This window comes from Amblyomma maculatum, chromosome 4 (genome assembly GCF_055883805.1).
Source record: "Amblyomma maculatum isolate TAMU_Amacu chromosome 4, ASM5588380v1, whole genome shotgun sequence".
NCBI lineage: Eukaryota > Metazoa > Arthropoda > Arachnida > Ixodida > Ixodidae > Amblyomma > Amblyomma maculatum.
Window position 1 is genome coordinate 168956196 of NC_139347.1, and position 13594 is coordinate 168969789.

Sequence of the window (13594 nt, forward strand, 5' to 3'; positions counted from 1 at the left end):
TATTGAGCGATCGAGTGCGGTCCTTGCAGGGCAAAGAGCCACGGCACGGCTCTAAGATTACGTGCACGTGCTCAGGCTACGTAGTATCATGACACTAGCACGCCAGTTGACACAGCGAAGTTGGATGTCCGTGTCTGGCGACGCAAGGAGGGCCTGCATTTTTTCACGATCCGACGGCTGGCTGTCCCTGCGTGGGAGGATCGTCAGGGCAGCCGATGACAATATGATCTAGTGGTGTGCGACACTTCGAAAAGAGTGCATATCCTTCTCCGTGACTCCCAGCTGTCCCACTCCCAGCAGATCTTGTGGAGGCGTCTCCAGACTCGAACTCTTCTCAACTCTCAGGTCCTAACCTACTGCCCTTACCGAATGTTCTGTGCAGTGCTCTGACCACCTCGTTGACCAGGCCGCACATGGCTTCAACGGGACCATGTACACATGGCGCTGCTGAGCCCACCAAAGAAGCCGCTGGACTGATTTACAGCAAAGGCAGCAAGGACGCTGGACTGCGGAAGGCGCAAAACCCTTCTATGTATGGTACGTCGTGATCACAGACGCGAAACGAAAGAAGCCAACAGTCGGCGAGGCCAAGGAAAGCATTGGGGATAGTACTTTGTCTTTTTTTTCCTTGGCCTCGCCGACTGTTGGTTTCTTTCGTTCATGTATTTTAACAAGCACCCTCATTTCCCCTTCCTTTATATTGCCACGTGCCTAGCGCCGCGCGACTGCCGTGCTTGGTGCCGACCACGACGAAGCGGTGGTTGGCTCGAGAGGCGCGCTGGTGCTGGACACTGTCATCACAGCTAGAAGAAAACCTGACTTTCGGGTGTTACCTTGGCCAATAGATATAGTCATGACAATATATATATATATATATATATATATATATATATATATATATATATATATATATATATATATATATAGATCTATATATATATATGGACATGGATTGCTTGTTACTAATAGGCCAGAGTTAAATTCAAACAGGATGTCACACAACTTTCCCGATTATCTATTTTATTTCAACAGTTTCGGACGGTGGACCGTCCTTCTTCAAAGTAGAATTCAGAATGGGTGCGAAGAGAGAGAGAGAGAATTCTGAATTCTACCTTGAAGAAGGACGGTCCACCGTGCGAAACTGTTGGAATAAAATAGATAATCGGGAAAGTTGTGTGACATCCTGTTTTTACATATATATATATATATATATATATATATATATATATATATATATATATATATATATATATATATATATATATATATATATATATATATATATACTGAGGCTCATTACCGTTTCGACTGGGGCCAGTTTTTAGAATGAGTGATCTTTCTAGATGGCGAGCACACACAGTGACCGCAGCAAAAAAGAGAAAACAACGAAAACAAGGACAAAAAGCAATACGCACTAAAGAATGCACAAACAGGTGCCTGCTCTGCGCGTGATGAGCCACGAGCTCAGTGTCCGTTCTCTGGGCGTTGTACCGAGGAAATCATTTGATATACACGCGCAGGACGGGCACGTGTTTGTGTATTTTTCTTTGAGTGTGTGCAGCTTTTTTGTAGCGATAGCTATATTACGCCAGGTTTTCGCCTCTTCGCCGTCGCCGCACTTTGAGCCGTGGCCGCACTTTGACGTCACACTACGGCCCTCGATTCTCGAGAAACTGGGCTCGTCGCTGTCGCCGCGCGGCCACAGCAACTGCCGGTGGACGCTCGCCTCGCCCTCTCTGTGACGTCACGCAAAGGGCCTCGATTCTCCGGCAAATCGGCTCGTCGCGGACGCCGCGCGGCCACCGCTCCTACAGGCGCACGTCCGCGTTGCCTGGAAACAGCCACAGCTGGCGCACTCGTCATGCCCTATGTGTGACGTCACATCAAGTGCCTCGATTCTTCGGCAACTCGGCTCGTCGTGGTCTCCGCACGGCCACCTCTCCTGCCGCTTGTAAAGTCACCGGAACTTAGTGACTTTAGCCGCTTGGCACTCATTGTGCCCTCTGTATGAAGTTCCACCCCGCGCTCCGCAGCTGTGATAACCGGGAGTATAGTGCTCTAGAATATTGGGAGTATAGAAGGCAGCTCGTGTCGCTGCAGCCATAGTTGAGGCCGCAGTATGGATGGTGAGAAGGCAGGCAGCCTGAAGGAGGCCAGAGATCACCGTAGAAATGAAGTGAAGAGGATACAGCGCGCTGAAGATATCAAGAGGACAGTACCGAACGATTGGCCAAACGCCGTTAAAGCCTAAGCGTAGTCGAGGGTCTGTAGCTATCGCTACTCGATCATGTTTTACAAGAGCTAAACTATAGTCACCTTTTGTCTTTTTATCCAATCACTGTGGGTGCTTACCGTCTATAAAGTTCACTCATCTTTTCCCCACACCCATGAATACATCCCTGAAAATATCTTATAATGTCATATTCTGATAAAGACTGGCTCCAATGGTTGTTGCGGCTGTAGGAAAAAGGTAAGGAAAACGCACGGGCCTGCCACTGGTTTTGTGGCTGAGCTACCATCAAATTAGAGGAGAACAACAACAACAACCTCCGCTGGCTCGTACAGGCAGAGAAAATAGAAAAGAAAGAAAAAGAAGACGGGGAAGGGAGAAAGACGTTCGTCGCAACATCCGTCGTCCGCAACCGAAGGGGGTGCAATGGTGGCCTACAACAGTTACAACCGCCGGTGGCAGGCGACCAGCCTCCGCTAACGGTGGGGGTCTACCATTCCCAGCCCAGTAGGGCCATAGACTGTTGGCCACCACCCGGGATCAAGAGCCAGACCAACCTGAGGACGCAACTCCTTTTTAAGGCTCATCAATAAAGTTTTCACCTACCTAGGGCCAGCAGCAACCACCCCCTACCACTTACCCTGGTTCAAGTCGAAATGCTAATAAACCTACATATATTCGAGTATCTAAGCGTCCATGCTAACCTTAGCCAAAGGTTACAAATGGAACATGTGAGGTAGGCCAAATCAGTAATTACGGATGTAATTCCAATTTATTAAATATTTCTTTTCGACTTCAAATGTGACTGGCAAATTGATGCGGACTTTCTGAGACTGCCATTTGATTTATTTCCGATAAAGTAAGTCTTGCGTATAGCTTTTTTTTCGAGCTCGAAACAAATCCCGCGAAATACAAAAAATGACAGCGGCGTAGCTCGGCTATGCCAGGATATACGTAGTGAGAGTTAGGCTTTCCTGCCTGTTTGTTGTGGTCATGCACGTTTAGCAATGAAAGACGTTTGGGCATACACATTTTTATTCATTTTTCTTGACAGAGACGACGACTGCCCGATGATGTGTGAAGTATTATGCAGCGGTCTCAGTTTTGTCTGTAGAGTGTTTCGAATTCGTAGAGCCTCTAAACGCAAACTGTCATACATTGCATTACTCACCAGTGTCCAGTTCATTTGGCGCCACAGCCTCTCGCACACACTACAAATGTGACCAAACGAATTCTTCGCAAATTTTGCTTCAAATTTATGGTCGCAGATGCACGTTTGGAAACTCGGACCAAGTGATCGGTCACAAGACGTGCCTTCACAGCCTCCTGTGTTAGTTCCCGTTGACTGAACTCTTCGATAGTCCCATCTCGGCAGTTATGCGCCGTCTGCTACGTTCAGCAGTCTGGCGTCACCGTTTGGCAAGCCGTTCCTGTCTCTGTTCGGGCGGTTCCGCAGCTCTCTTGGCCTTCGTACGCCGATTCTCTTTTTTGCTGCTACTATGCGCCACTTTCTACGCTCTGCATATTGGCCCCTACGCTTGGCAAGGCATTCTTCTCTTTGTTCGGGCGTTTCTGCTGCTTCGGTTTGAACGCGAGCTCTGACGTCATGCGCAGCGCACCTGTGCTCCTCTCCAGTTTTTGCGCATGCGCACTAGTGGCCTCTCCAAACTCGGCGAAATGCTTTGCTGGGTAGCGTAGTGTAGCTCTCGCTACAAAACTGTCATGTGACTGTGGGGCTCCCAATCATGATTTGGGTGAACGAAATTAGCTGCTGCTGCGACTCAACGGCCCTGTCCTGATATGTTGGTGATGGTTTACAGCGAGCGCGGTTAGCACGGCAAGTTGCACCGTTACTTACGCCGACTGGCTGACGCGGGTGAAAAAAAATTAAGACTTGGTTTAGCTTGTGGGTAAACCTGGAGTTATGTATGTTGCTGGCCGAGTTGGTAGAGAATAACGCTAAACAGCGTTAGCAGATGAAGGACAAGAAAAAGGAGGACACACAAGTGCGCTACCAGTGTCCTTTCTCTTGTCCTTCGTCTGCTAGGGCTGTTTACAGTTATACCTGGAGCCATATGAAAGCAATCTGCATGGCTATGTTTAGGTTCGGCTTGAAAGTATAGACATGATTTTGGCACATTGTTGTTTACTCTATGGTTTCAGTTTTATTTGTACCATAGGGGGCAATTGTTACCACTAAAATACGATGAGCCGAAAGCCTCTATATCGTGATGGTTCGAAGCCCTCCACTACGGCACCTCTGTTGTCACTCCCACCTTCTTGATGACGTGACAGCGTAGGATATCAGCCAACATATAAAGCCACGCTTTAACCGAGCCGTATGAACGTGCCTGCGTGGCCTAGGCATAACGTGAATGCAAGGGCTTTGGCAGGTTGAGCGAGGCGTAATCATGGCGCTCGAATGCACAAGACACATGCTTTCATTTTCATTTCGTGGATTTTCTTTGGAGCACAGGAAATATATACACGTTAGGGTTTCTTTATCGCAAACAAAAAGAATGGGAGTTCCTGGAGATGCTCTTCAACTTTGCAAATCACATTTATTTTTTGAAGTGAATGCTTAGTAGTTGAGAAAATTATCTTAATTTCTAGTTAATTAATTTCAAAACAAAAAATTGCCTTTAGTACACATGGCGACTGTCAGATCTAAGAAGCTGGTTCTTCTGGCCTACCTCAACTGTTTTATTTTTTAACTCTTGGCTAATGTTAGTTTGGACACCTTACATATAATATTGTCACGACTGAAGTCACAGGGAGCCGTGAAGGTACACGTAGCCGAGGACCAGAGAATAAGGTCGGCTTGTCGTTCCGATCACAGAGTCCAGCACCAGCGCGCCGCCCGTGCCAACAACAACCGCTTCGTCGTCGTCACCACCAAACATGGCTGTCGCGCGGCGCTAGGCACGTGGCATTATTCCCCCCCGTGAAAGAAAACATTGTCCCGATGACAAGCTGAGAGGAGAAAGTAAAAAAAAAAAATTAGGCGTGAGGTGAACTGTACAATAACGCAAGGTTTCACTTGCAGGAAGCGCTCAGTAACGCGAAAAGTATGGCTTTAAGCGCACCACATGCACAATTTCAGGCCGCTGGCGTCGAACTCTGACGGTCACAGTTCCATCTGGAATGACTTCGTAATTAACGTTGTTTAAGCGGCGCAGGACTTTATAGGGTGCGAAATAGCGGTGGAGTAATTTCTCGCTCAAGCCTTTGTGGCGCACGGGGGTCCACACCCACACTTGGTCCCCTGGTTCGTAGTGGACTTCCCTGTGCCGGAGGTTATAGTGTCGAGCGTCAGTGGCATGCTGCTCCTTGATGTGCAAGCGGGCCAGCTGACGGGCTTGCTCGGCCTGCTCTGCGAAATGGGCGGCATCGGGTTCGACCGCTTCTTCCCCGCACGGGAGCATCGCGTCCAACATCGTGCGGGCCTCTCTGCCATATACGAGATGGAACGGCGTAAACTTCGTGGTTTCCTGCGGCGCCGTATTGTAGGCGAAGGTGACATACGGCAGGATCTCGTCCCACATTTTATGTTCGACGTCGATGTACATTGAGATCATGTCCGCCAAAGTTTTGTTTAGTCGTTCTGTTAATCCATTTGTCTGAGGGTGATACGCTGTTGTTGTGCGATGCTCGATATGGCTGAGAGTCAAGGTGTCCCGCAGTAGCCGAGCTGTAAACGCCTTTCCTCGGTCAGTAATGATGGTCGACGGTGCACCGTGTCTGAGCACAATGTCGTTCATAAAGAATCGAGCAACTTCGCCGGCAGTACCTCGGGCAAATGCCTCCGTTTCAGCGTAGCGTGTTAAGTTGTCTGTGGCGACTACGATCCACTTGTGTCCGTTCGAGGATAAAGGAAATGGGCCTAAAAGGTCCATGCCCACTTGCTCGAAGGGTGTGAGGGCTGGTTCAATAGATTGTAACATACCGGATGGCTTGAGCGTGGGTTTTTTTCGCCCGTGGCATTGTCGACAAGTCTGTACGTAACGTCTAACAATCGGAGAAAGGTGTGGCCAGTAATAGTTCTACCGGACTCGTTTTAGGGTGTGTGTAAAGCCAAGATGCCCTGAAGTTGGTTCGTCGTGGCAGGCCAGGAGGATTTCGTGCCTTAGATCAGCCGGTATGACTAGCAGGTATGTTTTTGCACTCGACGTAGAATTCTTCTTATAAAACACCCCATTGCGGAGGCAATACGACGACAACCCCCGAGCAAAATACCGGGGTATTGTAGGATGCCCACCTTCAAGATGGTCAATAATCAGTCGCAGCTCGTCGTCGGCACGCTGCTTGGAGGTGCGATCAGACGTAGTGACTGCTCCGAGGAAGCTATCGTCGTCGGTGGCATCTGACGAAGGAGGGCCGACGGGCGCGCGGGACATGCTATTAGCATCGGTGTGCTTCCGGCCAGACTTATAAATAACATCGAAATCGAACTCCTGCAGGCGCAATGCCCAACGTGCTAAGCGGCCACAAGGATCCTTTAAGCTTTTCAGCCAACACAACGCGTGATGGTCAGTGATGACACGAAACGGTCAGCTATAAAGGTACGGGCGGAACTTGACAGCGGCCCATACTACCGCCAAACATTCTTTTTCAGTGGTGGAATAGTTACACTCAGCACGGGAAAGTGCACGGCTGGCGTAGGCAATTACTTTCTCGACCCCGTCTTGGTGCTGAACTAGAACGGCACCAAGGCCGACGTTGCTCGCATCCGTGTGTAACTCTGTGTCGGCATCATCGTCGAAATGTGCCAGAATCGGGGGTGACTGGAGCCGGCGTCGTAACTTGTCGAAAGCCATCTGCTGCTCGGTGCCCCAGGAAAATGATGCGTAATCTCGAGTCAGGAGAGTCAGAGGGCTGGCCATCTGTGCAATTTTTGATAAAGCGACGATAATAGGAGCAGAGCCCCAAAAACCGTTGTATTGCTTTTTTGTGGGCGGGGACGGGAATGGCAGCAACGGCAGCAAGTTTCTCAGGGTCACCTCGGATGCCATCAGCACTCACGATGTGCCCAAGAAACTTCAATTCGGTGAACCCGAAGTGGCACTTTTGAGGCTTGAAAGAAAGGTTGGTAGATCGGACGGCTTCGAGAACAGTTCTCAGGCGGCGCAGGTGTTCCGTGAACGTCTGGGAAAAAATTATCACGTCGTCGAGATAAACAAGGCATGTCTGCCACTTAAGACCTGTGAGCACAGTGTCCATCATCCGCTGGAAGGTGGCAGGAGCACAACAGAGCCCGAATGGCAGGACGCGGAATTCATAGAGCCCATCTGGTGTTACGAAGACAGTTTTTTCACGGTCCCTCTCATCAACTTCAATTTGCCAATAACCACTCCTGAGGTCAATGGAGGAGAAGTACTTGGCTCGGCGAAGTCGGTCGAGAGAGTCGTCAATCCGTGGCAGCGGATAGACGTCCTTCTTTGTCATACTGTTAAGTTTCCGATAGTCAACGCAGAAACGAAGTGTTCCGTCTTTGTTTTTAACGAGGACTACAGGCGACGACCATGGGCTGCTTGAAGGTTGAATGACGCCATCGACGAGCATCCCCTTGACTTGCTGTTGGATAGCGTCTCTCTCCCGAGGAGACACACGCTAGGGCTGCTGATGGATGGGTCGAGTGCTTTCATGCGTGATGATCCGGTGTTTAATGACCGACGTTTGCTGCACTTTAGATGAAGACGTGAAACACACACGAAACTCCAGCAATAGATCTTGGAGTTGCCTCTTTTCAACGGAGGAAAGGATAGAATTGATGTCGACAGCGTGTACGGCATCATCCGGTTCAGTGCTAGGCGTAGCTTCCTCTGAAGCAAAACATTCGGCGACTTCGTGCAGATGGTCGACGTAAGCAATGACAGTGCCACGGAACAGATGTCGATGTTCATTGGAGAAATTGGTGACAAGCACCTCCGTCTCTCTTCCACGAAGGAAACAAAGACCTCTTGCCACAGAAACTCCCAAGGGGAGTGAGAGGGAGACATTAGGCTCAACAACCCGAAGGCCGTGATGTGGCTCGTCACAAGTAACTCTGGCGAGGATGCTGGCGCGTGGTGGCACTTTGAGGCTATCATCGGCGACTCGCAGCATGGAGTGGGACCCACGGTACTCATGCTTTTCAGTGGCCAGTTTGGCGGAAAACGTCACCAAGCGGTTCGGTAGATCTATAGTGGCACCGTGCTCACGAAGGAAGTCGATGCCAAGAATAACATCACGAGAGAATTCGCGTAGAACAAGAAAAGTCGCAACAAATGTGCAGCCTCGCACCGTAACCCGGGCTGTACACATACCCAGTGGTGCAATCACATGCCCGCCTGCCGTCCGTATGTCTGGTCCGTTCCATGGCGTCATCACCTTTTTCAGTGTCCTTGTAAGCCGCCCGCTAAGGATAGAATAATCGCTCCCGTATCAACTAAGGCGCTGACCTCCTTCGTGTCGACGATAACAGGGATGTCCAGGGAGACCCGGCCAAGACTAGGGCCTGTCGACGTTGGTTCGGAGTGAAGTGAGCGGTGTGGCGGCGAAAGCTGGACGGCAGTTGGGTGGTCGGCGTCGGGACAATTCAATGTCGACGGCAGGTCGGCGTGAAGCAAGCGGTGCGGCGGCGGAAGCTGGGCGACAGTTTTGTGGTCAGCGTCGAGGCGATTTAAGCGACACGGCGGTTATAACTGGTCGGCGATGCGGACGGCGTCGGGGCGATCTGGTCTGTGCGGCGAAAACTGGATAGGAATTAGCCGTTCGACGTCGGGGCGATCGAGCGGTGCGGCGGTGGAAGCTTTACGGCGAATCGGTGTGCGGCAGCCTCGCCCCCAAAGGTCGCCGGAGCTAGTTTTCCCGATGAGGGCTCTAGGAACCATGGCGTGCAGCGGTATACCGTGGCCCAGAGGGCGAAGAGCGACGAGGAGAATGTGGCAGACTACGCTGGCGGGTGACGTACTCGGCGATGTCCTGAGGCCGCTGACCAGGCTGTGGACGAGCGCTGTCGGGGAAAAATCCTCTAAGGCCCATCTGACGATAAGTGCACTGCCGGTAAAGGTGACCTGCCTCGCCACAGTGGTAGCAGAGAGGGCGGTTATCTGGAGCACGCCATAGATCAGTCTTCCGGGGCACCTGACGCCGATCTGCCCAAAGGGGCAGCGGTTCCGCAGCGTGCACAGCGACCTGTGGCGGCGTGTAAGGCGGTGGGGTAGGTAGCAGGGCTGGGCGGCGTGTGACATCAGCATAAGTCATCCGCTGGGTGAGGCCCGGGGGTGGTGTTGGAACGACTGTACTTGTCGGTGGCGTGAGTGCGTTCTGGACCTCCTCACGGATGATGCTGGCCAGGGAAGCCGCGCCAGGAGTAAATGATCCATGAAGTTGCTGGAACTCCTCGCGAACCACGGTACGAATGAGGTCGCGAAGGAAGCTCATATCTGCCCCGGGATTGTAGTCGGTTCGGTCAGACGGCGATAGTGTGAAGATGGAATTTAGCGGCCGAGCGTACTGGCTGCATCGCTGCTGTAGCAGTTTCTCCATGATCACAGCTTCAGCCAGAAACGCCGCGACGGTGGTGGGCGGGTTCCGCACGAGGTCGGAACAAAGCTGTTCTTTGACGCTGTGCATCAGGTGCCGTACCTTCTTCTCCTCACTCATGGACGGGTCGGCGCGATGACAAAGGCGCATGACGTCTTCAACGTACATTGCGACCCCTTCGTTCTGACGCTGAACTCGAGAGGTCAGGGCACGCTCGGCATTCTCTCGGCGGTCACTGTTGGCGTACGTACCAAGGAGCTGGCTTCGGAAGGCCGGCCACGTAGAGAATGTGGCCTCGCGGTACTCGAACAATGTCCGAGCAGCGTCTTCAAGGCTGAAGTAGACGTTCCGCATTTTCGCAGCGTCGTCTAAGCCGTTAAACGTCGCGACCCTTTCGTAATGAGCTAGCCAGTCCTCGGCGTCTTCAAACTGCTCACCATGAAATGGTTTAGGGGTACGTGGGGTCTGAAGGATGAGACAGGACGAAGGGGTGGAAGGGACAGTCATGGTACGGGCGGGCGGTGTCGTTGCCACAGCTAGGGTCTCTTCGTCAAGAGCGAAGGACTCGGGGGGCAAGGCTCGGAGCCGTCGGCTGGTACGATGAACAGGAGTGGTCACGAGAGGCGGCCGCGTAGGATCGTCCACAGGAGAAGGGATCATCGATGGCACCTCCACCAGTGTCACGACTGAAGTCACAGGGAGCCATGAAGGTACACGTAGCCGAGGACCAGAGAATAAGGTCGGCTTGTGGTTCCGATCACAGAGTCCAGCACCAGCCCGCCTCTCGTGCCAACAACAACCGCTTCGTCATCGTCGGCACCAAACACGGCTGTCGCGCGGCGCTAGGCACGTGGCAATATATAATGGATGTGTTTAAAGAATGATAATCGAGATCCCATGAACATTTTTGGTTTTCAATGAAATTATTATATCTTGTGGCTGAAGTCTCCACCTAAAGAAAACAACCTTAATTTTGCAAGACACGCTATAGATTTATCGAAAAAAGTCGTATATCTTTAGAGGTGGAAAACGCTGTTTTTTTTAGCATCAAGAAGTTATATGATCGGGGCTTTGCAACTCGCACGCTGAAAGTTTCTCGCACATATTTTTTACTCTACAAATCTGTGTAACTTTTACTCTTATAAGAGCTATTAACTATACTTTCTTATTACAGTTAATGGATCAAGCATTCGCAAGTATCGCTCTATGAAGCGCGCGCTGAAGAGAAAGTAATTTCAACCCTATTTTCTCGTACGATGCATTACGTTGTTGACATCAAAACGTTTTCGCTTTATTATGCAGCATGTTAACTTAGGCAAAATGTGTAGCTCTAGACGGCTAGGTGTTTTCTCCACACCGCATCAAAATCCCTCGAAATTTGAAAACAGCAAAAATTGGACAATGCCCTCCACGGTGGAGCAGTTGTTCGGGTTCGAACCCAGCCGCTGGCGGCTGCATTTCAACGGAAAGGAAATGTAAAGGCGTCCATGTGCTGTGCGAAATAAGTGATTGACTGATTTAATGAACGGTTTTAATGTTTGATGCATTCAAATATGGTGCCAAGGCATTCGCTAATGAGACCAATTACGCCTTTACTTTTTATTCTTGTCTCTAATTACCTAATTATTCTATTGGACTAATAAATTTTTCGCACACAACATTGCATCGCCCTCTATCGATTGACACCACTCGTTAACCTCTATGGCTTCTCAATTGCTCTCAAATGTTGCAGGCACGATTTAGCGTGGTTTGCCTCTAATTAATTACTAAATTACCTTATTGGCCTGAATATTATTTCGGACACAACATTACCTCACCCTCTTTCACTCATTAACCTCTACCACTTCTTGATTACTCCTAACTGCTGCGGACAACTTCTACATTTTCGCCTGCTAATTATCTTATTGGCCTAATTATTTGTTCGGCATTGACATTACGTCAGCCTTTATCTATTGACGCGCCACTCATTAACCTCTACCACTTTCCAATTACCCGCAAGTGTTGCGGACACGATTTTTCAGACGTGGTCTGCGGACACGGTCTGCGGACAGAAATCTGCGAACATAGCGAAGTAATGCTTTCGCGTTAAAAAAATATATATATGATGATGTTATTCGGACGCAATGAGGCAACCGTTGCGTAAGAGCAGATGATATGAGAAGACAGCGTAGCGTTATGCAAACTACATCCGGGATATATATATAAGCTTAAATACGCGCTTTCGATACAGTTTTCGACACAAGGTTGTTCAGTTGGACCAAAAAAAGCCGTTATCCCGCGCGTCTCCTGTTTCGAGTGTCCTATGGGCAGGCGTTGTTCTCGTTTATTGCGATTGACTTCCTGTGGCGCTAAGCTAAGCTGTTAAGGTAATGCATGTCATTTATCACTGCTATCGGAGGGAAGCGCACCGGCTGGTGAAGGAAGGTGAGCAGATTAAGAAAAATGTCTCCCTGAAGACTTCGGTTGGAGAAATGTGCGGGCATGGGCTCTAGCTGCTTTTGTTAGAGACATTCCAATCCTTGTGGCATAAGGTCATGAGGTTGGACCGGCATTCTTACGCGGAGTTAAAAAGGCTTGTGAGTGCTGATGAACCAACTAGTTTTACCTTAATTCTACCTGATTTATCTTTCCTTCTTATCCTTCCCGTTCAGCCCACTGCAACCCTCCGTGCGAACCGAAGCTGACGTGGTACCAGCTAGCCATGTTATGGATTCTTCGGCAGGGGGCTCTGCCACGTCACGTGTCCGCCGTGCCGGATGGCAACCGACGCTTCGCCAGGAAGTCCGGCATTGAAAAAAGCACAGTTTACGGCATGCTCTTTCCGAAGATCTTCCAGGTGAGTAGTCGTGAACCTGCAGAAGTTTGCTTTCAAGAGGCAGTACAGTGTTATGGTTGAATGAAGCCCATACAAGGTGAAACACACTCGGAATGCTTGGCAGGGAGGTATAGCAGCTTGCGCAGCGTCAGCAGCACGTCTGGCATAAAATACGTAACCGTACAGTGCTGCATGGTCACGTAGTTGCCCTGTTGCTGCCCTGTCACACATTGCCAGGTGTGCGATGTGCCCACCTCATGCTCTGAAAGAGCCGTGAAGCTTGGCCCAAAGGTTCTGGGAAGGCACATAACGCCAGCATAAAATCCTTCATACCGATTACGGCAACGCCAGCTAATATATTCTGGGGTCTCATGGATTAAATAGGTGCTCCACGTGTGTCGTCGGCAAATCAACATTTTCCAAATAGATACAAAATTTCTCCGCGTCTTGCTCGGCTTTTGCTATGCTGAATTACGCAAGAAAAAGTCCTAAATGGAAACGAATGAATGCAGACCGTATTGGTGGAGTGTTTATGGTTGATCGATGAATAGTTATTCCATCGGGAGTGTTGTGTTTTTCAAGCTAAGGTTTCGCACATTAGTCAAAGTTGATATCCCAACTCTATTCCTGGGCACAATGTCTGATTCGCGAGTGTTTTAATGCCAAGTATATCGCTCGCATTGCAGTGAAGCCCCTTTCTTAGTTCGTTGACTAAACAATACTTGCCGTCATTTCGGTACTGCATAGCTTACAACATATAGCGCGAACTACTGACAGTGTGCCGATCAAATTCTCTCTAATACAGCATCTACCAAAGAAATGAAATTTTTCCGCGCATTGTCTGACATGTAGTTACGGACGAGGACGAAGAAGCGGGCAGCGGCTTGGTCAGGAGTGCTTGCGCTAGGGCCGCTACATTCATGAAGCGTCATCTCTCATCGTCATCGGCCATCTGTTCACTTGCTTGCCGCCCCGTAACAATATGTTCCCAATGATTTGCGCCCCTCCGCTCCCCTTTCCTC

At 50.0% G+C, this 13594-nt stretch overlaps 1 protein-coding gene across 1 annotated transcript in view; it reads left to right on the forward strand.

The window, feature by feature from the left end:
* The first annotated feature begins 408 nt into the window (after nt 1-408).
* Nucleotides 409-13594, forward strand: part of LOC146193468 (dehydrodolichyl diphosphate synthase complex subunit DHDDS-like) — a 34113-nt gene continuing 20927 nt past the window's right edge. The window contains exons 1-2 of the mRNA XM_084600557.1: nt 409-537; nt 12409-12593. Of these exons, the coding sequence (XP_084456683.1) occupies nt 414-537; nt 12409-12593 (309 nt within the window). The 5' untranslated portion in view covers nt 409-413. The remainder of the gene's footprint in view (nt 538-12408; nt 12594-13594) is intronic.